At 38.0% G+C, this 24959-nt stretch overlaps 1 protein-coding gene across 1 annotated transcript; it reads left to right on the top strand.

The window, feature by feature from the left end:
- Window positions 1-940: 940 nt before the first annotated feature.
- Window positions 941-18797, top strand: slc45a1 (solute carrier family 45 member 1). Its single transcript, NM_001102873.1, is given in 9 exon segments — window positions 941-1018; window positions 5150-5559; window positions 6352-6444; window positions 7440-7664; window positions 8331-9061; window positions 11171-11324; window positions 12705-12881; window positions 13596-13801; window positions 18357-18797. Coding segments are annotated over 8 exon segments (2244 nt in total). The 5' UTR covers window positions 941-1018; window positions 5150-5165; the 3' UTR covers window positions 18621-18797.
- The last annotated feature ends 6162 nt before the right edge of the window (window positions 18798-24959 follow it).

The following is a 24959-nucleotide window of genomic DNA, read 5'->3' as shown; positions in this document are numbered from 1 at the left end:
CTTGGGTTTTCCAAAGTCGTGCGAAGTTGCCTGCAGGAGGAAACTTTGTGCACCTTCGGAATACCAAAGAAGTTAGTCATTCGCAATAGCGTGATCTATCGTGGGTGACTAAACCACTCTTTGGGACATCAGCCCTAGGCTTTTTATACTTCAGTGAGTACCTACTTACAATTTGTTGATTTCTCAGCCAGTGGTGGTGATAAGGTGACCACATATGGACAAATATGATTGACAAAGCTGGCTGTTTTTCAGCTAGCTGGCCTACAAGCTACATATATATGATTTTCTAGATCAGATTTCACTGACAATAAATTTGTTAAGACTTGCTAGAAGATATGACAGCTCATTTACGACCCTCAACAACAATTGCCTGTGGGAAAAAATAGACAAAGTGTGTATTGACAACAGTCAGTAAAGAAGCTTGCATCCAAAGACACTCCTTGTGCTTGTCTACAGTTGAGACAACACTGCACTCCGGGCTAAAAAATTGGCGAATTGTGTCCATAATTGCACTTTGCACAAACATTTATAAATGGAGCCTATGATGATGTAGCATGTGAAAATGGACCAATCACATTTCTTCCTTGTCTGAGGCTGAATCTGCCATAGGGCCAGTTTGGTTTAGTGTAATTATAATGCAATAATATTTGGAATTCTAGAAGAGTCACAGTGTAAATGAATGATGATCCATTTATCACTTTCTAATCTCATCCGTGGGCTCTGACTTCCTGGACTCACTGTCCAGAACCAGGGGCAGAATATCCAAGCTAAGCTGAGCAGACAAACATCAGAGAGGGGAGGAAAAGAGTGCAGTGATGTCAGCAAACACACACACACATACAAACGCACACCTCCCCCCCACCTTCTCACAGCTAGAGGGCGGAGGGGGGGGGGTGAATTAGAATCTTGGATGAAGGCAAGGGAGGATGCAGCAGTGTCAGCTTGGGATTCCCTGTCTAGCATCACCCAAGCAGTGAAAGAGCACAGACAAATTATGATCCTTCATCTACAATATCAGGTAAGAAGCCACGTTGTGTTTTCTAGCCTTCCGCACCCCACTGCAGGTGCAGTGCTGCAGGTATGATTCAGCTATTTATGGTCTGGAACATAGGGGTATCCCATGAGGGTGGTGTCCTTTTGTTCTAGATATGTGATTATAACAAATTCATCTGAGATGTGGCAGATAAATGAGCATGAAGCAAATCAGAGGTGGCTGTGACTGCAGAGTGTCATTATGGAGGGCTGTATTCACATCCAGGCAGAATAATGCTGTACGGCTGAGACTGTGCATGTGCTTTCTATTGTGGCTACTACTCAGCAAGATATGCTGCTCTGCAATCTGCCGGGTTGGGGTTTCATTCAATATTCAGCCTTTGTCTTACAAAACTCCCATTTTAATGCATGGCTGCTAATGTGACTGTATATAGATTATCCTTCTGCCTGAAAGCCTATAGTACTGCAGTACTGCTAACAATAAAACAATGAGTGATGAACTGATGAATAAGCAGCAATCTTACACCTTTCCTGCTACAGTGTCTGCTTGTTATTGTCCCCTCTTTGCAACACGAGAATCCACTATCCCTCATGCTTTGCTCCTTTTATGTCAGGTTAAATTACATCTATTGCAGTGGTATCAAAACTGCACCACTCAAGCTGTTGTAGGCTACAACTCACTGAGAGCTTGAGGGCCTTAAGTTTAACATTGGCGATTTCACTTTATTGTGGTTTAAGTTTTTTTGCAATAAATCTGCTTATATTATTCACCCCTTGAAAAGATAGGCCTAGCCCAACCTGGATTTAACTGGTATAGGTGCTACTTGCCTGTATTACTGAATATGGAATAAATATATAGAATATAGATTATCCTGTGCTCTCCACTCTGTTATTTCACTCCTCAAATAATAATGCAGTTGTACTAATGCTCTCAATTGATGAATCACACAGCTCTTTTATCTAATTTCTTTAATTCCCAAGTTGAATTAACTGGTACTGTCATAAACATATTGGCAACAAAAATGTCTCCAAAACCACCAATCAAATGAAATCGGGTTATTATGCCAACAAATGTATCTTTATGAGGAAAAATTATGAACGTGGACTGCATTTATTTGTAGCAAATTTCAGGTGTAATAGCTAAGCATGAATGATTATGTGGTATTCATTAATTAAATGAATACAATGCATGTTTTATCTGGGAGAAGTAACTTTCAACTTGGTGCAATGTTGGCTTCAGGGAGCCATTGGATAACAGTTCTGTCTCACCTGCCTACATCCAGTGGAGTTGAGTTTAGCTTCTGCTGCTAATTTGTCCTTGCTATCTGCCTCAATGAAACTGTCAGTACATTGGTTTGATAATAGGTATGAGAAACTGCTGACTGGGAAATTCTGCATGGGAGGTCTTACACCTAACCCGCTGTAAAGTGTATTAGCCAAATACAGTAGCATTAAAGAGACCCTCTTCCAAGTCCATATTTGTGCCATGAATTAACTAACACCTAAGAGTATCAGAAAATAGTGTTGGACAAGATTACTTCTGTTAAATTCTCAAGAACCTTTTAGTTTGCCACTTTCATACTTAGCATGTTTTTAAATGATAGGGGAACATTGCTTATCATTTAAAATAAACTGCAATGTGAAGCAGCATGAGAAACCTAGTATGTAGAAGTGCCACCTGAAATGAGCATTTTAGGACAAGATCCCTAGCTACTGATGCTGCTACAGTTATTGGGATCTGTGTCTGTCCCCCACAGTTCCACACAGCCATTAATACAGTGAGTGTCCCACACTCTTTAAAACAGGATGATCTGTAACAGAAGTCACGAGAGAAGAAAACAGAATGCATCATGACTAATCAGAAATGAGCTTGTCCTACAGAATCACCGAATGTTTTTGTCATTCTTCTTTTTGAAATGTTCCCTAACCCTTTAGATTGTAAGCTTCTGTGATCAGAGCCCTGTTATACCATTGTTATTCCATGACCCTTGTTTGTTAAATTGTTGTTATAAATGAAAAGTGCTGTGTAACTTCCTGGCACTATATAAATAAATGATGATGATGATGATGATGATGATGGAACCAACCCTAAGATTTGGAAATTCCTGGGAGGAGAATAAAATCGCCTGACTTTCCATTTCTATTGATCTGAAGTCACAAATGCTTAGTTCGGCCCATCAGTGCTGTAGCAGTGACCTGCTCCTGATTTGCACATACATGTTTAGCAACTGTCATCAACTTGCATGCACAAATAGATACAGGCATGGGACCTGTTATCCAGAACATTAGCGACCTAGGGGCCTTTATTTGGATCTCCATACTTTAAGTATACTAAAAAAATAATTTAAACATTAAATAAACCCAATAGGATTGTTTTGCCTTCAGTAGGGATTAGCTGTAATCAAGTACTAGGTACTGTTTTATTATTACAGAGAAAAAGGAAATATATTTTAAAATATTTGATAAAAATATGTCTTCTGAACATTCAGGGTAATTAATTCTGGATAACGGACTTCCGGATCATGGATCCTATACCTGTAGAAAGAATTTATGGCAGTAGATAACCCAGTTCCCTTATATTCTTTCATTTAAATGCATTAAGGGCACGGTTATTGATTATACTAAGCTTATTAATTCACTAGTTCTAAGAATTATTTTCATATTTAGTTATTGTTTCATTTAATTTAATCTCATTCAATTCCAGGCGCCCCAAGGCCGCCCACCCGGCGCGCATGCGCAAACATCTCCCCTCCTTCCCCCCGCGCCGAGCCGACGCAAGTGTGGCCATTTAAACTACCATACGGAGCAGTTGGGAGAATTTTCCATTGCTCCGTATGGCCGCAAAATGCTAAAGCTTCGCTGCGGCTGGGCGGCATGCTGCCCCTAAAATTGTGCCGCCCTAGGCCAGGGCCTTTGTGGCCTCGCCACAAATCCGGGCCTGCTCATTCCACATTATTAACTGTAAAACTCTGTGTCCTAAACAGTTTGTTTCAGTCTGTATGTTGTGCCTATCATTAGCCTGTATGAGAAAGAGAGACAAGCAGGAACCCTGCTTAGCACAGAGTCAGTTCACTTTTTATTACTTACATCTTTTACTGAAAGTACTCAATTGCCCACACCGGCCTAAATATGTCTTTTAGCTAGCAGGTTTACTGGCTCTTAAAAAAATTGATCATTGTGAAAGTTATAGGCACCTTAGATTGTAAGCAACAAGGACAGGGACTAAAGTGCATGATGAATGCAATGTTGGCACTATAAAAAAAAGGAATAATATTGTGTTCCAGCATGGAGTAAATTGAGTCACAATATAGCAGTGCCAAGAATTGTATAAAACGAAAATATTCTTTCCATGAAAAATCTCCATGTACAGGTATGGAATCTGTTATCAAGTGTTGCTTGGGAACTGGGGTCTTCTGTATAAATGACATTTCTGTAATTTAGGTCTGTTAAAAATCATTTAAACATTACATAAACTCACTAGAAATGTTTTACTACCAATATGGATTTATGCAGCTTAGTTACCATCAAGTACAAGGTACTGTTTGCTTTTTACAGACAAAAAGGAAATTACTTCTACAAATTTAAATTATTGGTTTAAATTGGAGTCTATGGAAGTTGACTGTTCCATAATTCAGAGCTTTGCGCATGATGCATCCTATAACTGTCGTTTGTTTATTATTTCTCACATATGAGGAACTGCAGGCATGATAAAAGCTGTTTGATGGGATGGTAATTGAAAAAAAAAAATCTGTTTAATCCCTTCTTTGAGATGCAGTCATTGCATGCAGTCAAGGCACTGCTCTTTGTGCTCCTTTCTAAGTGCACAGGCCTAATGGTGCAAACCCAGAGAGCAGCGCACAAAGTGCCAAACAGTATCCCCAATTTCTTAAATGAAACCTGTAGAATTTGTTTAGCAGGAAAAATGATTGAATCCAGCAGATTTTTTTTCTTTCAACAGAAAGATAACCAACATGATTTATTTCTTCTCTGCCATTCTGCAGTATTTTATTTCTGAAGTATTTTGTAACGTGAAAACATATTGGATCATTTACTACATTCAAGTCAAAAAACAATCATTATGCTAAACACCATTTTTTTGGTGCATAGCTGATATTCAAGACAGAAAATTTACCATCTTATATATTTTTCTCCACAGAAGTAAAATTAGCATCATGTCTTCATTTGTAACGTCTCCACCAGCCGACACCCTTCTCTCTAATGTGGCAACTCAAGAATATTGGAGGACCCAGGTTTGTGCCTACAGCACTTCTGTGACAGGGCATATCAGTCACAGAGCCAACAATTTCAAAAGACATCCAAAGAGAAGAAAACTAATACGGCCGTCACCACCCCCTCCTCCCAATACTCCTTGTCCACTTGATCTGATTGATTTTGTTGATCTTCATCCTCGAAGATCTTTTCTGGAACTTTTATTCAATGGGTGCATTTTGTTTGGAATTGAGTTTTGCTATGCAATGGAAACTGCATATGTTACGCCGGTGCTACTACAGATGGGCCTCCCTGATGAGTTGTATAGCATGGTGTGGTTTATTAGTCCAATACTGGGTAATATTTGTATTACTATTGTAATATTTCTATTTTAAATTGTATTTGGTACCAAATGTATTGTAATGCTGCCATATAGACACAAACGCTCTGCGTGAGTTCATAAGTGAGTATGTTTAATGGTATCACTACGCATTCATTTTTTTTTATCTCTGCTTGCTTAAATATCAGGTTGCTCTTATGTGGTTGGGGAAGTAGTAATCCAAGGGAAGATGGTACATTCTAGATTTCTGGTGAATCAGAAATGTACCATAACTGACCTTCAAGCTGTAAAAGAGCAACTAAGAATTTTCTCTAAATCTGACCTTAAGGCTAATGTCACACTTAAACGAAAAATACCAGTGGCAATATCACCAACAACTCCCCATGTCTGTAGGCAGTGACATTAATGGCATCTGCCACTGAGCACATAGCCTAGAAATGCTAAAGTGTGTGTTTTATGAACGACATCTGGTCCTTGCAGGCAGTGACAGATGGGTGCCATTGGTGTCCCCACCTACAGACACAGGGCAGGATTGAGCAGTATCAGCATTTTCTCAATTGGTGTTTATCTTAAAAACCCCAAGTGCGGCATAAGTCTAACTGGCTGTGCACCTAGAAATAAAATATTTTTTTTTAAAATGATGTGCTTTGTACATTCTATGAGACATTCAATGAGGTTAATAGTTTGACTAAATGTTATTTTTTTTAAATATATTTTTCACCTGCATAAACATTGTATTGAAAATCAGAAGCCATAAAATTAGTAGGCTCGGTAACTCAGAATTTTATTTATTTTTTTTTTGCTTAAAGGTTTTATGCTTCAGCCTTTATTAGGAGCATGGAGCGACACTTGCACGTCAAGGTTTGGCAGAAGGAGGCCATTCATTCTAGTCCTTGCCATAGGTAGGTATTCTGTGCACTTACATAAATTCCAAGAAAGGGCAAATAAATATCTAAAATGCTTGTAAGCTGAGGCATTCCTGATTTTCTGTTTTTTCTGGGTTTTTAAGATTTTTCTTTTTTTTAAGAGGACTTGTAATCCATATTATTTTATCTCATTGGCACCTTAGCTTTAGGTTACTAAAACAATTTACACATTAAAAAAAAGTTAGAAGGTAAAAGGACTCAGTTATGCAGATAAATCATCATGTTCTTACCCAAAAAGCAGCAGTTTTCTCACAAATAGCAGTGTAATAGAGCAGTGTGTTACATGCAGTTTGAAAGAACTGTTGCTAATGAGCATCTGCATTGGGAAATTGAAGACAAGCCACAGCTAAGTCCTCTCTTGGTCAACATGTGCTTGATTGGCATGATTTGCGGTGCCTATATGTGGTGTCTGCCTGAGCATGTGGTTCACTGAGCAGTGGTGTGTGTAAGCACAACAAGCCAATGAAATCCTAGATCTAACACTTAACAGGTGTTAAATCCAGGGCACCCTTTCATCGGCACACCATAGTGCACAGCTGGGGATTATTCACCAGTAGCAATCACTAGTATTCACCAGCAGCAATCAGTCAAATGTTTGATTTTGCCGTCAAAGGTAATTGCTGATTAATTGGTTGATTTTGAAACTGCATTTTTCCAATATAGCCCCAATTATGTCTGCAAAAAATTAAGAATTGTTGGTTTACCCAAGGCTCAAGTGGAATACTTTGACCATGTACAAACAATAATGCAATTCTAGTTGCAAATCACATCCTACTGAAATGTGTTAAGGTTTTGTTCTTAAAGATCACACAGGAAATAAATGGTTTCAAATAACATAAACTAATGTCAGGGAACCCTGACAATATATCACTCTTTAACTTTTGTATGTAACTAGAAAACTATATATTTAATAAGCATTTGCTCAGTAACAGAATCATTTTTAATATTAAAATTTACATTTTTCCTATCAGGAGCCTTACTTGGGCTTACTCTTCTACTCAATGGAAGGGATCTAGGCGTGTCAGTGGCAGACACAGTAAATGATCATAAATGGGGACTCATCCTGACAATTTGCGGAGTAGTTCTCATGGACTTCAGTGCAGACTCGGCTGATAACCCTAGCCATGCGTACATGATGGATGTGTGCAGCCCAGAGGATCAAGATCGGGGGCTTAATATACATGCTCTGTTAGGAGGTATGCTTTTTAAATGAAAATAAGATAAACAATAAGCAAACATATTCTCTAGTGTATATAAGTGAGTATTCTAGTAGCTGAGCACATTTTATAAACCAGTTTGAATGCCAGAGAACTGCAAATGTTATCATTCTGCAAGAAAACTAGCACATGGAGCCATATTATGTGGTTTAACAAGCAATGAATCATAGAACTGTGGCTTAAGCTGAACACAAAAATGAATAGGAAAAAAGTCTTTCTCCTCCCCTTACATACAGAGACATTCTATAATTCTATACTCGTTGTTATACTTGTGACAATGACAATAAAGATATATTCTATTCTACTAGCATACAGTAGGTTTTATGTGTGCTACTTACATTTAATTGAGTCCAAACAAAAGTGCAAGAGCACTAAGTGGTGCAAAAGCAGTCTATCTCTCCTTGCCAACTGGTATATCAAATTATTTTATTTACTTACGCAAAGGGTGTGTCAGTTGAATGTTGGACTAATTGTATTACTGATGAAGTAAATTACCCCTTATATGTTATAATTGCCCTACAGCAGAATCAAATCATTTATAGAAAGTAATCCCTTATTTCTTCTGAATTGTAACACAAGCACAAAATGAGGATCAGGCAAGATGGAACAAGCCAAAAAATGTAAACTCATGTTTTTATTTTACAGGGCTTGGAGGTGGTTTTGGTTATGTAGTTGGCGGAATAAACTGGAACAAAACAAGTTTTGGGAAAGCAGTGGGAGGACAGCTGCGAGTTATCTATATTTTCACTTCAATAACACTAGCAGTCACCACCATTTTAACCTTAATTAGCATCCCAGAAAGACCTATTCAGCTATTTAATAAGAAGACTAAAGTAATGAAAAGCCCAAGTCTACCATTGCCCCCTTCTCCACCTGTCTTCTTTGAAGAGAATCAAAGTGAAAACCTCAGTACCCGGAATTCAAATAATTTGTATGCAAGTTTTACCAGTCCAATCTCACCTCTTAGTCCACTTACACCAAAGTATGGCAGCTTGATGAGCAGGGACAGCTCTTTAACGGGTCTTAATGAATTTGCCTCCTCTTTTGGAACTACGAATATTGACAGTGTTCTTATAGACTGCTTCACAGCAGGGCATGAGAATTACTTAGCACCCTCTGGGAGTCTGCCAAGACAAGCTAGTAGTCTTCCTCGAGTACCTGATAGCTTGTATTGCACTCAAAATGGAGTTAGAGGTTCTGTGGAAAGCATTATGTCTCCTGGAACAGAAAGAAGTCACTTAAGAGTTGGGTCTCTTGATGCATCAAAGCGATCTTCAGGGATTCTAAAAAGACCTCAGTCTTTAGCTATACCAGATGTAGTTACAGGAATATGTCCTGAGAGCAGCAGAAGGCGAAATGTGACATTCAGTCAACAGGTAACTCCATTTGCTTATATTGATACTCTTGTTAAATGGAATATAACTGTGTGGAAGTATTTTTCAAATGTGCATGGTATCATTAGAGTGGTCTCTAAGATCTCATCTAGAATGTTTGTAAACATAATTATCTTTAATATTAGTCTATGTCAATGTAATAGTCATGCAAAGAATCTTATTCATTATTACTATTATTATTTCATTTTGATTATCGCACCTGCCTGCTGGGAAAAAAAAGGTCTGTGTTTGATGATCATGATGATCTCTGAGAGAGCACACAGACCAACACAAAATGGTGGTTCAAGGGAAAAGTGTAAAATTTACAGATAATATACTGAGATATATATTATATATATATCTTTAGCAGGTCAATTATTATGATATCAATTACGTGTTGGTTACATATTTATTTTGAGGGTATAGTTTTCTTTTACTCCCTTCTTTGCTAGGAGTTCCTACCGCAGGCAGGTTGCTTCCAGTCTCTGTGCTCTTCTTATACAGACCATACTAAGCTTCCTACTGCAATTTAGTATATTTCCAAAGAGCAGTCTTCCTTCTAAACGTCTGCTATAATATGTGAGCTAGACTACAGTGGGATGGAATGCGTGACCCTCCTCTTTCTGCACTGTAGCTGAAATGTACATTAGAGTGTTTTCAGGTCAAAACCTGATAGGCAGTTAAACTCACAAGGAAACTGCACTGTTGTGTGTAGGCATTTCTCTACTGACAGTGATAAGCCCCTGAAAAAAAAAAAACTTCATCATATGCATTAGCTTTTGAACAAGACCTTTTTATTTAGCACCAAGATAATAATAGATGGCTAGCTAGTGACCAATGACAAGAAGAGTATAATGCAGCCAACAATGTATTCATTGTAACTGCACTACAAATTGTAATGTGGTGAGATTAATTTCTAGGGTTGATATCCTTGTTGTGCTTTTACATACTAATGGGTGACTCTTAGTTTAAAGGGAATATTTTTAAGTTACTTCTGTAAAAAAGTGCATAAAATGAACTGCCAAAATAATATATATTTAGTTTTATTCAAACATACACAATTACTAGGACTGAGAGGAAGGACCATATCTCTTTCCCGCCCCTTCTCCTGAGCTTGAGTCATTCAACCTCTCCCTGCCCCCTCTCCTGAGTCATTTAACCCCTCTTTCTCTGTGTCCCAAGCAAAGTTTGCTGGAACTGAGGGGAGTATTTATTAACACTGGAGACAAACATTGCCGGTGATGTTTGTCTCCAGTGTTAAAAAAAAAACACTGTCCTTTGCTTACCATGGTAGGCTGAGCACAGATTCTCTGGAAAGCAAATTTCCCAATACATTACATTATGACGGAACAGGGTGAAGGAGGGGTTGAATCGCTCTGCTAGCCTAAGATGGTCCAATACAGACCATCATCGCTTCCTCTCAATTTAGGAATCAGGTATGCCTGTGTAAAAAACAAATATATGCAGGTACAGGTATGGGATGCCTTTTCCGGAAAACCCGCTATCCAGAAATTTCCAAATTACGGAATGGCCATCTCCCATAGACTCCATTATATATATTATAGCACATAATTCTATTTTTTTAAAATGATTTCCTTTTTCTCTGTAATAATAAAACAGTACCTTGTACTTAATCCCAACTAAGATATAATTAATACTTATTGGGGGCAAAAGTTATGGAGATCCAAACTGTGGAAAGATCCCTTATCCGGAAAACTCCAGCTCCCGAGCATTCTGGATAATAGGTCCTATACATGTATATATATATATATATATGCCAGTTTAGATTGTCCTTATATAAGCACAACTTACTGAGCTTATGTCAAGAGAGCAAGTATGTTTTTATTAATAAAAGTAAAATAATATACATTACTAAAGATAAAAAAATGTTGAGGCTTGCATTAGAATAGTACAAGTATGTAGGCTGCAATGCAGCATTTATTTAACTGAAACAAGAAATATAACGCATGTAGGCTGCCAATGAATTATAGCTGCTTTTCTTGTCACTGTGGTACTATAAAGCTCAACTGTGCATGACTTAATGATACTGTACATGGTTTGATTTCTAGGTATTTCTGTATTGTGTGCTGACATGGAGTTCTTATGGTGCAGGTGGCTAATATCTTGCTGAATGGTGTAAAGTATGAGAGTGAGCTTAATGGATCATCTGAGATGTCTCAGCAGCCTCTTTCAATGAAACTTCTGTGTTCATCCATCTGCCACATGCCTAAGGCGCTACGTAACCTTTGCATCAATCATTTTCTAGGTAATTTTAAGCAGCCCTCTAGAAGTGTTCATTTTCCATATTTGCAGTATGGGCCCACTATTTTATGGAAAAAATATTCTCAACTGACAGTAAATATTAAGGAGGTCATTCCTGCATAAAATCAAATGCACGCTTCCTCTGGCACACGCAGATAGGCCTCATTCCTATATTTGGTTTCCCCCTTGGCTCAACAAGTTTACATATATATTAAAATATGGCCAGAGCATCAGGGTTATCCCAGACAGTAAAAAAATTCACCCTAACTGATATCCCCAATCAACTGATACCCCCAATGAACTGCATTTAGGCCCTCCTCTCATGGGACAGCTCCAATAGTGTTGAACTGGGATGTCTGGGGCCACTGGGGCTGCTGCCTAGCAGTCCCCAACTCAGTCCGGAACTACTACATCCCTCTATCCCACCGTGTACCACAATTCCTCCTTGTGCCCGTGATAGGAGGGGGAGCACCTGTGATGATAAGAAAGATTTATCTAGCTTATAGATCTAGCTATAGATCTAAAGAAATAGTCTATAAATGTAATGTCTATACTGCTATAAAGTATTAGCTGAGAAAAAACTTTAAAAGTGACAAACACTTGCAAACAATGGTTCATAATATTGTTATTTTATTTTACAAATTTAATAATGATCAACTTTATGACACATTTCCTGTGGCCATCTTGAAGGGTGAAAAAACAGAAGGAGTATCAGTGCCTATATCTGGGGGACAGGACTAGCCCATGGGCACACTGTCAGAGGTACACAGCTTAGGTCCTAAATTTGTTGACCCCTGCCTGTCACTTTAACAGAAATTATGTTTTTCCTGTAAATTTCCATTGGAGACATTCAATTAAAATGCAGATTTCTGTGGAGTGTAATTAAATATTTACACCAGAGAATTTATGTTTGCCCACAGAAAAACCAAAATGGTGAAACATATTTTGGATTATATCTATACTAGTATTGTACTACCACAAAGCCACTGGGGCCCATTCACTATTAATGGGCAAATTTGCCCAGGTGAATTAACTTACAGCAGCAACCAATCATAGTCTGCTATCATTATTTAACCTAAAGTAGACCACTTACATTTATTTTTTTCCCTGCAACTTAGTGCAATGGGGCAAATTTGTGCATTAATGGTAATTGAGCCCATTGGCTGTTCGATCCTGGTACACAATTAATCCAATATATTTTTGTGTCTGGCTTGCTAGCAACATGTGAACAAAAGAGAAACATTTACCATTTACTTTATTTAGCGTTCCAAAGTACAAACAATGCTTCTTAATACTTTGATTTTACAGAAGAGCACATTGAAATGTATTACCTTACTAAGAATCAAGCCTTGCAACTGATTTTGTTTATTTTTCCTTTCCTCAGGATGGCTGTCTTTTGAAGGCATGTTGCTGTTTTATACAGATTTTATGGGAGAGGTGGTATTTCAAGGAGATCCTAAGGCTCCTCATGATTCTGATGAATACCACAAATACAATGCTGGTGTCACCATGGGGTGCTGGGGAATGTGTATATATGCCTTCAGTGCTGCCTTTTACTCAGGTAAACTATAAAAAGACAAAAGAATTGTTGTTCCATGAAGTTCAGCTCTGAGAAGGGTTTTTAATGTCATCTTCTAGCTTTGTATCAATGAGATTGTGACTCCAGGTCTCCAAAGACTGTTTTACAAAACAATACATTTTGTCCCCGAATTGTTATATTGATTTTTCTAATCATTTGGTAGCTGATTTGGCCATATGTGTGCATGTCTAAATTACACCATTCCAATAGATCAGCTCTTACTTGGCTAGGACTGTGGCTTCATCTACTCCATAGTAAGTACGTAAAACATGAGCACAAGTGAGGGTTACTGGGCGCCCGAATTGTTATTTTAAGCACACACATCCAAGGCAATCGCATTTTGATTGCTCAGAATGAAAAAAAGGGATCATTACTGGTTGACAGCCAATATTGCTTACCAGCTTTAGTGAAGATACTTGTTCAAAATGCAGTCAGCAAGTAACAACTGTGGAAGGAGCATATTTGGCCTCAGGACAACTTTAAAGGGAACAAAGGTTTTAATAATCCTTCTTTCACTTAGACTGCATACCCTTTGTGCTAGTTGTTTAGTACTGCAGGAATGCAATTGTTTTTCCTTAGCAGAATGTCACGTAAGTTTGATCACATTGTAGATTAACAGAATATCTATTTTCTGCTAATAGCAAACGTCAACCCTATTCATTCTTCTCTCTTCTTCTCTATCCTTTCTCATTCTAGCCATATTGGAAAAGCTTGAAGATGTTTTCAGTGTCCGTACTTTGTATTTTATAGCATACCTTGCATTTGGATTGGGTACTGGTCTAGCTACTCTATTTAGCAATCACTACATTATCTTATCGCTGTGCATAACTCATGGCATCCTGTTCTCCACACTTTGTATACTGCCATATTCCCTATTGTGTGATTATTACCAGAATAAGAAGGTAAGCCATGATTATTTTAAATATACGCTTTTACTGTATGTTTTAATTTGCAGCCAAAAATAACGGTTTTACACACAAAATGTGTGTTACAACGCATGCTGTATACACAAGTTTTTCCATAAAATGGAAATTTTAAATTAACTACCATTATTGTTAGTAAAGTCCATCTAGTTCCACCTATCCAAATCCCACTGTAATTTCATTTTAAATACAGCAAGTACATTTAATCCGGCAAATCAGACAGGTATGAGATCCCATATCTGGAAACGCTTTATGCTGAAAGCTTTAAATTATAGGGAGGCAAAATCACATAGAGTCCATTTAAACAAATTAAAAAATTTAAAAATGATTTCCCTTTATCTGTAATAATAAACCAGTACCTTGTAATTGATGGTAACTACGCTGCCTACATCCATATTTGGGGCAAAAAATCCTATTGGGTTTATTTAAAGGAAGAAGTAAAGGTAAAAACTAAGTTAGCTTTATCAGAAAGGTCTATGTATATACAGCCATAAGCACTTACAGTAAGGCTGCACTGATTTCTCTATCAAAAGAAAACCAGGATTTCTTGTTCTTTTTTATAAACACGATGTTCCAGTGTCTGACTTCCTCTCTCAGAAACATTCTTTATTCCCATGGCCAGAGTCTGCGCAGTTCTCTCCCCTCTCCTGCTCCCCCTCCCACTAGAATGCTAAGGACTCCCTCCCCCCTCCCTTAGGAATGTGTGATCTCTAATGGCTAGAGCTCCAGGTAGGTAGCTACTTAAAATGGCAGCTGCTATCTTAAGCAAAGAGAGAAAGATTCTAAAGCTGTTTACTCAGGTATGGTAATGGTTTCTGCAGAAAAAATATATTGTTCTAGGTGGCACTAATGTGGCAAATCTATTGTCAGTAAAATACCAAAACGACTTTCCTTCTCCTTTAATGTTTAATTATGGTGATCCAAATTAAAGTACCTTATCTGTAAAATTTTAGGTCCCAAGCATTCCCCATAATACATTATATACCTGTAATGGTTTTATTATTATTCTTTATTTATATCATGTCAATATATAAATTTATAAGGAACCAGTTAACTTGGGCCTTCGCTAAGTGGAAGAGGAAGGTGAGGGTGTTGTGCAACTACACCTCTCTTGCTGCTTTGCAGAAAAATGAAAATAGAGGGCGCCAGAGGTTTTTGCAATAAAAAAACCTCCCACAGGTTTTACTCACAATACAGCTTCAGAGGCCAGTGGTACAGGCAACACCACATACAGAGTGTAATACAGACTGACACTCCCCTGCGGACAGACTTGGCAGAAATCTTAATTCCCCTTAGGGAATTCTCTATCCTGATTCCCTATTCACTGGGATCCCTACACTACAGGCAATGTGGCCTGGGAGAGATTCCTCCAAAACTGCCAGTCCTATGTAGGAGCTCAGACCTGCTCTTTTTAGCTCAGCCCTAACTGCCTTACACCCCTAGTGTGTACTATAAAGGGAGCTACACCTGCCCCTATCTAATGCCTCATTCACAGGGCCCTGTTCCCTGACTTCACTGGGCCTGGGCCCATGCCCTGGGCTCACAACAACATCCACCCTCTTCCTCAGGTAGAAGCAAACAGGAAGATGCCACTCCTTCCCCAGCACTATACCAAAGTGAGGCAGGAAGTGGTCACCATACCTTCTAACCAATAGCACACATATCTTAATGAACTCACTTAGATACATTCCCTTCTGCCCAGCAACTAAGGGAACTGAACCTGTAGGGATTTAAAGCCATAGGGGCCATTTAACCCTCTGGGTTCCTACATGTCTTTAAAGGAAAATACTTGTTTTACAGCAGTAATGATTTTCACTTTATTTTTCTCAGAATCTTTAGTAAAACATATTGGGACTCATCAACACTGGACAAATATAAATCTGCTGTCATTGTTCTAAACTGCTGCTGGCTCACAAAAACAAAACAAAGCACTGATTGGTTGCTATGGTTTTTTGTCCAGACACAAATTTGCCCAGTGTTGATAAGTGAACCCCACTGACACATTTTATTCGGCACAGTAAGCCTTATATAAATATTTGCATTGCTGTGTCTATTACATTTCATCCATAGCGGCGCATGGAAAAGTGTTTCTCAGCAGCCAGATTGTCAAGCATCTCTGAACCTTTTCCTGTCCAGCATGAAAAAATTCAACCAGTACACAATTAGTTATTTAATGTGTGTCTTGTGTGTAAAGATATTTTATCATATCATTGTTTGTATCAAGTATAAATATATATCAGAAATAAATTAGCCACTATGTGTATTCAGACATGTTTATTACATGTGGTACCATGATACCTGGATGTACCTGGACACAACTGAGCAGGCTGTATGAGTCAGGTCCAACTGAAAGAACAGAATACAGTTAGTTGTTCTTGTTCTCGTAATTTGGCTCTCCATACCTTAAGTTTACTAAAAAAATATGTTAAACATTAAATAAACCCAATAGGATTGTATTGCCTTTAATAAGGATTAAAGATTAATTATATCTTAGTCGGGATCAAGTACAAGGTACTGTTTTATAATTACAGAGAAAAATTAGAATTATTTGCTTATAATGGTGTCTATGGGAGATGGCCTTCCCGTAATTCAGAACTTTCTGGATAGCGGTTTTCAGATAAGGGATCCCATACCTGTACTTACAATGGTACATTGCCTGTATTGTAACCTGGAAAGCTTATGTGATGGCAATTAAAAATGGCAGCATTTAAAACAACAAAAAGGAGGAGGGCTATAGTTGAGGGAAATGTAGGATGTGATCAGCAAATTATTGTACAATGGAGTCTCATGAAAGGCCCGAAACACTGAAATTAGTAAAACTTCCTTGGAAGCATGTAAAGATACAGTAAACAACTGTTTACTAAACAACTGTGTATTACTCAAAAAGCTAATTATTTTAGTGGCCATGTGAATACTGATAATTGACCTACTTAAGTGAATTCTCATGAACTATTCCATCTTATAACTATTTGCAATATCCTAACCTGTTTTTTGCAGAGGGTATGTTAAGGCATATAAACTGTACACTTTCTAAAGCAATTGCTTTGAACTGGCCCATAGATAGGATGAGGGGAGGAGAGAGTTCAAATATATGTTAAAGAAATATACAGATATAGCACCCGTTATCCAGAATGCTCTGGACCAAGGGTATTCTGGATAAGGGGTCTTTCCGTAATTTGGATCTCCATAGCTTAAGTCTATTAAAAAATCAATAAAACATTAATTAACTCCAATAGGATTGTTTTGCACCCAATAAGGATTATTTATATCTTAGTTGGGATCAGTTACAAGGTACTGTTTTATTACTACAGAGAAAAAGGAATTCTGAATTATTTGATTAAAATGGAGTCTATGGGAGACTGACTTTCCGTAATTCGGGGCTTTCTGGATAACGGGTTTCCATTTAATTGATGTTATAAGGAAACAACAACCATTACTATTGCTCTTATAGCCCTTCTCCCAACACAAGTGCATATAAAGAAGTCATAAAGCCTAATCAGATCAGTTTGACTTGGGCCAGTGTGTGGGTGACCAAATTGGTCGAGATCCACTTGTTTGTCGGTCTCGCCATGTATGGACAACTGAACACTGCTGATAAAAGTGTGAAACAACTACTATCTGAATGAAGGACCTGGGTCTTAAAATGGCATACAGTCTGAAATATTCCTCTTTGTACAGCACATATAGAAGCAACATGCAACAATATTTTCTCCCAGATTTAAGGGAAAATGTTCATGCCTACGTTATTTAAGCAGGTTTATTAGTGCATTGGCATCCCTTTAAGAATATGGTTCACACAGCCAGTCACCCTTTTCTCACCTGAAAAGTGTTATAATTGCAACGATTGCCTTAATATAATCTCTGCCCTCTGCATGCAAACACCTATACCATAATTTATAGAAGAATACATTGAATTCAAATCTTACAGGTTATATTTTCATTTAATCACATATGCATGTTCTGTCTTCAAGTCTTTAACTGGGAACGTTGTTCAGTTGTCCTGGAGGCAATGAGATGTTAGAGATTTTCCAGTTAGTACAATTTGCTTTAAATAAAAGGTCAGGGTAGCTTTTAGAGAAGAACACTGATTTCCCCTGAGAAACATAAATTGAATGTTCAACTGTCTGAAGTTTTTTTACAATATAGATACAGGTATGGGACCTATTATCCAGAATGCTCGGGACCTGGGGTTTTCCAGATAAAGGATCTTTCCATAATTTGGATCTCCATAACTGCTGGAGTCTGCTAAAAATCATTTCAATATTGAATAAACTCAATAGGATTGTTTTGCCTCCAATAAGGATTAATTATATCTTAGTTGGGATCAGTTACAAGGTACTGTTTTATTACAGGGAAAAAAAAAATCATTTTTAAAAATTAGAATTATTTGCTTATAATGGAGTCTATGGGAGATGGTGTTTCCGTAATTCTGAACTTTCTGTTTAACGGGTTTCCGGATAAGGGATCCCATCCCTGTATTGGATATTTCAACATATTTTTTTAATGTTCAATTTTTGTTTTTTTCTTTTTCTAGTTTGTATGTTCCAGCTCTGATGGATCTAAACGTGGCATGGGTATGGACATATCTCTCCTAAGCTGTCAGTATTTCCTTGCACAGATTATTGTATCCATTGTGATGGGACCTTTGACTTCCATAGTCGGCAGTGCCAATGGCGTCATGTACTTCTCAAGTCTCATGGCATTCGTTGGCTGCTTTTACTCTTCTTTGTTTGTCATATATGAAGTTCCATCTGGAGATTATGAGGAGGAACAGCAACCCCTTTTGATCAACATATGACTAATCAATGAACTTTTTTTGTATTTATTTATTAATTTATTTTTATGTTGACTTTCTTTTTAAACAAAACTGTTTATTCATTTTAAACAGTCCTTGGGGTTTTTAGCCAGTTTGGCAATAAAATGTTAACAAACCATGAGTTCATGGCAGCAAAATTAAAATAACTCCTATAACAAACTCTATTATTATGAACTGTTGTATTTACACTTCACAAGGGAAACACATATTCATTACTGAATAATCAAAGGGGATCATAAAGAAAACTGGGCCTTTAAAAATCAGTATTTAAAGACTTTCTTTTAATTTTCAAAATGTAATAACACCAAAACTAACAAAGACAATAAGTATTTAGAATATGCAAAACAAGCAATTCAAATTCTAAACTTGGTATTCATTTTTTACTACTAGAATAAGTTGCCCTGGGCAGAGTACAAGAAAAGTAGATTGTTGGCTACAGCACTTTATGTTAGGGGCCAGACCTGAATGCCATAAGATGCCGCTATTTGAGCCTCCGTGTACTTGAAATATCAGGGCCTATTTTAAATCCCAGCCCAGGTTTGTTAGGGCATACCAGATGAAGGGAGATAAAATGCATTGGTTGATGCTGTCTTGGTAGATCAGTAATCCCCAACCAGTGGCTTGTGAGCAACATTTTGCTCACCATTCCCCTTGATGTTGCTCCCAGTGGCCTCAATGTTGGTGCCCATTTTTAAATTTCTGACTTGGAGGCAAGTTTTAGAAGCACAGAGACACAGTTGTACTACAAGCATAGCCTCCTGCAGGCTAGCAGACCACATGGGGCTACCAAGTAGCCAATCAAAGCCCTTATTTGGTATCCCCAAAGAACTTTTTTCATGCTTGTTTTGCTCACCAACACTTTTTACAGTGTTGGCTCACAAGTAAAAAGGGTTGGGGATACCTGTGGTAGATGGTAACAAGTAAATCTGTCATAAGCACTGCCCCAGACTCTCCTCTCCAACAGTAGTATACCTCTTTATAGAGATATCTAGTATAAATAAATTTAAAGCAACTGGACTTGTTAAGTAATCATTGAAGACATTTCACTACTCATCCGAGCAGCTTCTTCAGTTCAATTGACTGGTATGGAACACTTCTCTTTATAGAGAAGTGCTGAGTACTAGACTGTACTTAATGGCACTGCTCATGCTCCAGGCTGATCTATGCAGGGAGATTATTTAGATTAGCTAATACACTTTAATTAGAAGATTGGCATCACAGTAGAGGTGAATGTGCAAATATGACATATTCCTGAGTAATAAATGTTGACCAGACATAATTCTGTTCATCAGTGTGATTAGAGCAAATGGACCTCAAAACTAAATCTTTTTTTAGGACTCCACATGCACAAAACATATGGGTAGAAGGTATGTTTTGCACATAGATGACCTATTTTGTACCAGACAAGAACCCCAACCAGGCTTCATATACTGCTGGACTGCTGGATCTGTTGTGAAATACCTGTGTAGTAATGGTTAGAATTTGGTGCCCATTTGACATAGTAATAGCCAATAATATTACATCTACCTAAATTATACTATGAACTGGAATTCCTTTAGGAAGGATGCATGTACACCCCATGACACCCCTTACACCCCTTTGCTCTGTGGATTTTGCAGCATTTGTATGTAATGTTGTTGTTGGCTATTTAAAACTTTACATACCAGCTTTAAACATTACATAACCAAGGTTTTTGTGGCCACATGGATGTTGCTACGCTGCCCCTGCAAACGATTACGTGCACAGATAGCACTACCTGCTCTAAACCACCAGGTGGGGCAACGCTACAAGAAATTTATCTCAAGGTCTGTAACCCAGACATTACTGAAAAGAAAATGTATTTGTGGTGTTGACATGCAGCGGGAAAAGTGAAAGGGTTGGATAGCAACAACAATCCCCTGTGTATTAGAAAACTCAATAATGTGCTTCCAGAATGTCTGCAGTGTACAAGAAGCACAGTTTAAAAACAGACTATTGTTTTTATCAGAGTTCTTAGTCTCTGCTGTGGTTGTGAGAAGTCCCTACACTCTCGGGGCTCACTTGGTAGCAGATCATCATCCAGTACCTCTGAGACACACAGACCAAACAAACAGCCACAAATAGCTACTGTAGCAGGAAAGTAAGGGCTTGGTTAAAATACATTCAATACATATTAAAGGAAACAAATATATTACGCCTTTTCTACAATTAGTCATAAGCAATCCATGAAGGCATAAAAGAGTTAATAGTCCAGCATCAGCTGTGAATAACCATAACAAAATGTGGGAGACATGAAAAGGTCTGAGATTCTAATAAATATCAATATTTAATATGTAAATATTTATACTGTATTACCAAATCACAGACCAGCCTAACTAATTAATGCCATCAGATAGTGGAGCTGATTTATGAATGGTTGGTATTTCTTACAAAGCAGTATCTTTATCAATATTGTTAGCACTCAGAAAAAAGATTAACAATTTGATTTCCATGAATGTATTAGTGCTCAGTGCGGGTGCTGGGCAGTTCTGAGCACTACCAATGAACAGTGGTGTTTGAAATCTCAAAGCAGAACAATTTGTTATCAATTTGTTACGAACTAAGAAGGGACAAAGGGATTGAGGGAGGTGGTGAGACAATACAGAGGGGTTAAACTTAAAATACACTTATTTAGCGAAACGATCGAATTACCATGGATGTAGGAGCTATCGGACCGAGGGCCACATCAATAAGCCAATGCAGTCCCCAATTTGAGGGAAAATCAAACCTGTCCTATCAACACCTGCCCAATATTCAGCTAGATATTGATTGAGGAGGCCCATAGGAAGGCCCCATACATGGGCAAATAAGCTGCCACATTGGTCTATAGGACTTGAATTGGCAGCTTAAATCTACTTGTGTATGGCCACCTTAACTCTCAAGGTACTTCAGGTCAGGGCAAAATTCAGAAGAGGGCCTAGAAATCAGTGCTTTAGCAATGGACAAGAAGGCCACAAAGCTATAAAATGGTCGTCAAGATTTGTCACCATACAAATACAGTTAAATCCCAAAACTACTGGGCAACAACAGAATGCCTGACAATTATAATACTCATCATATCTTTGAAGGGCAAAAACTGTAAAATTACTTTTAGACCCTTGTTCAGTTGATGCTTATTTTATCTAAATGATTGATAGGGACAATGTACATTTCAAACAACCCACTAATGCACACAGTTGCCATGCTAACATATGTGTCTCCCCCACCAAATTCTAAATATAGTCCTCATGAATCACCTTTTTAGATACTGCTTGTAGTTAAACTTCCCTGAATTCAACCTTTTGATTACTTTCAAAATCTTGGCTATCATAACACATCCCCGTTAATTGTTTATAGAATAAGGCAGTCTCCAAATAACTAAAATTAATCATTTTTATTACACAAAATGTAGCACGCGAGGAGCCATTAAATCAGGGTCTTTAGGGCAACACTGTAATCATTGTGCTCAGCGCTGTATGTTTTCCTTCCTCCTGCTTTTCTGTTATTGGAATGCAATGTTTTCGAGTTCGAAACACCTTTTGGTTAACAGTTTGTTATAGAACAGTGATCCCCAACCAGTGGCTCGTGAGTAACATGTTGCTCCCCAACCCCTTGGGTGTTGCTCCCAGTGGCCTCAAAGCAGGTGCTTATTTTTAAATTTCTAGTGAGGAGGCAAGTTTTGGAGGCATAAAAAAACAAGTATAATTCCAAACAGAGCCTTCTGTTGGCTACCAGTCCACATAGGGGCTATCAAATCCCTAATTATAGCTCTTATTTGCACTCCCAGGAACCTTTTCCATGCTTGTGTTGCTCCCCAATACTTTTTCCACTTGAATGTGGCTCACGGGTATAAAAGGTTGGGGATCCCTGTTATAGAATGACCCATTCTTAGCAAGTTTTTAATTGGATCTCTATTTTTATTCTTTATTGTATTTCCCTTCCTCTTCTAACACTTTCCAGCTTTCAAATGGTCACTGACCCCAGCAGCAAAAAAACTTTTGCTCTGTGAGGCCACAATTGTATTGTTACTGTTACATTCTATTATTTATCTTTCTATTTTGGCCCTTCTCTATTCATATTTCTGTCTCTTTTTCAAACCACTGCCTGGTTGCTAGGTTACATTGGATCCCAGCAACCAGATAACTGCTGAAATTCCAAACTGAAGAGCTGCTGAACAAAAAGCTAAATAATTCAAAACCAACTAATCATAAAAAAATGAAGACCAGTTGCAAACTGTCTCAAATTGGGTAAAAATAAGGGTTATAGGTCTCGATACAAGTTGTTGGTTCAGTCAGACATGCACAAGTCTCGAGACCCTACAGAACTGCTTTTGAACTTTTAGGCCACATCCTTGGTGTCTACAGATCCTTCAGAAAGGTGATTAGCACTCTTGCATATATTTCTTACCAGTCATTAAAATGTTATTCAGTGGAGTTTTGTTAATTCTGGCAGTACAGATACCCAGATTTCCCTGCTGCATGAGAGTTTGGTGGACCAAAATGCTCCACACCTGGTCCAATAGTTACACAGCTTGATCAAAAATGACCAAATCATGTGCATAAGCAGTCAACTTTAAGAAGCAATCCTTTAACCCACAAACTGTTGTATTATGGATTTAGATATCTGTAGCAATAAATAGGCAGATATGTTGTACCCAAGTTCACAGAGCATGATACAACAAAATGAAATATTAATCTAATATTCATAACCAAAATGATTTGTATAGCTTCCTTCTTTACCAAAGGCTTTCTTTACCTATTTGCATGGCATCATTTGATTATAATCTGGCCCCCAAACAAGTTATATATGAAATAATCAACCCCAAGTGCAAAAAGGTAAGCATCACTGATATACTGATATTTGCTGCAACTCCAGAGTCTAAAGTGCTGTCTACTGTCTTAGTACAGGTATGGGATCCCTTATCCGGAAACGCGTTGTCCAGAAAGTCCCGAATTATGGAAAGGCCATCTCCCATAGACTCCATTTTAAGCAAATAATTCTAATTTTTTCCTTTTTCTCTGTAATTATGAAACAGTACCTGTACTTGATCTGAACTATGATATAATGAATCCTTAATGGAGGCAAAACAATCCTTTATCCGGAAAACCCCAGGTCCTGAGTGTTCTGGATAACGGGTCCCATACCTGTATAGAGCACTGCATTATATAAATCTGCATACATTACATAGTGTCAAGAACAGCTGCTAACCAGAAAGAGTTCAATGAGAAAGGAAGAAACCAGAGGTACATTTTGGTATGTTTTGTGTTAATGAGAAACAATAACAAAAGCGGTTGCTTTTCTTTGAGAACAGTGTGAATGATTTAGTGGAAGAGAGTAGCACTGTTATTCTGACCAAAAGCAGGTGTTTTTCACTGATGATAGTAAAAAAAACAAAACTCTGCCCCAGTTCATGCTGACAGCTGGCGTATACCATTAGTCCTTAAAAAGCCTACATGTTTAGTACTGTGTCACTGGGAAACCAGCAGTGCCTTTAATTTAGGTGAATTTGAGTTGATTCAGGGCAGGTAATGACATTTTGATCTAAGTGGCAATGATAAATGCTGGGTGTGTCACAGTCCTAGGCTATGGCTGAAATTAGGGTAGACAGCAAAGGCACCTTCCTAGGGCACCACTATTTTGGCAAAAGGAAGGCACACAGAAAATGTTAATTGGGGTCTATAGCTGTTTTGCATTTGTGACATTAAAAACTGCCCCCTCATACTCCCTGTGGAATGAACTAAATTAGGGGTGGGCACAAATTGCTTGTCTTGCCTTGGGTGCCAGAGCTACTTGTTTCCATTATGCAACTACAAAAAGTGTCTATTTTTTAAAAAACATGTCAACCCCAAAAATAATATTTTGCCTGTCCAAGATACTTTTGTATGGGCTGTCCAAAATACTTTTGTTAAATTATAAAACATTGTATACCAATTGTTTGGGTTACAGCTATTTCTGTGGAGGCAATGCAAACATTGAACATTTACAGTATTTAAAGAATTATTATTTCAGTGGTAACACCTAGACTAGCTATAAAAATTAGCATGTGAGACCTTGGGGACTGAGATACATTGCTGTACAGAAATGTTACTGCAGAAGGAATGTGTGTAGAAATAATTGGAAGAAATCCAGCAGAGGGCAGCATGGCAGAGGACAATACAGGCTGTAGTTTACAGGCAATTTAACAGTAAACTGGGATTATTACTTTGTTTCATTTATTTATACACAAACATATTTCATAGCACTGCACATGAGGGTCCATAACAACAGATATACAGACAACACAGTACAGCAGGTAACAAAGGCCTGTCCACAAGGGCTTACAAT

The sequence above is a fragment of the Xenopus tropicalis genome, chromosome 7 (genome assembly GCF_000004195.4).
Source record: "Xenopus tropicalis strain Nigerian chromosome 7, UCB_Xtro_10.0, whole genome shotgun sequence".
In the NCBI taxonomy this organism is placed as follows: domain Eukaryota; kingdom Metazoa; phylum Chordata; class Amphibia; order Anura; family Pipidae; genus Xenopus; species Xenopus tropicalis.
This window is presented reverse-complemented; position numbering and strand designations above follow the sequence as displayed.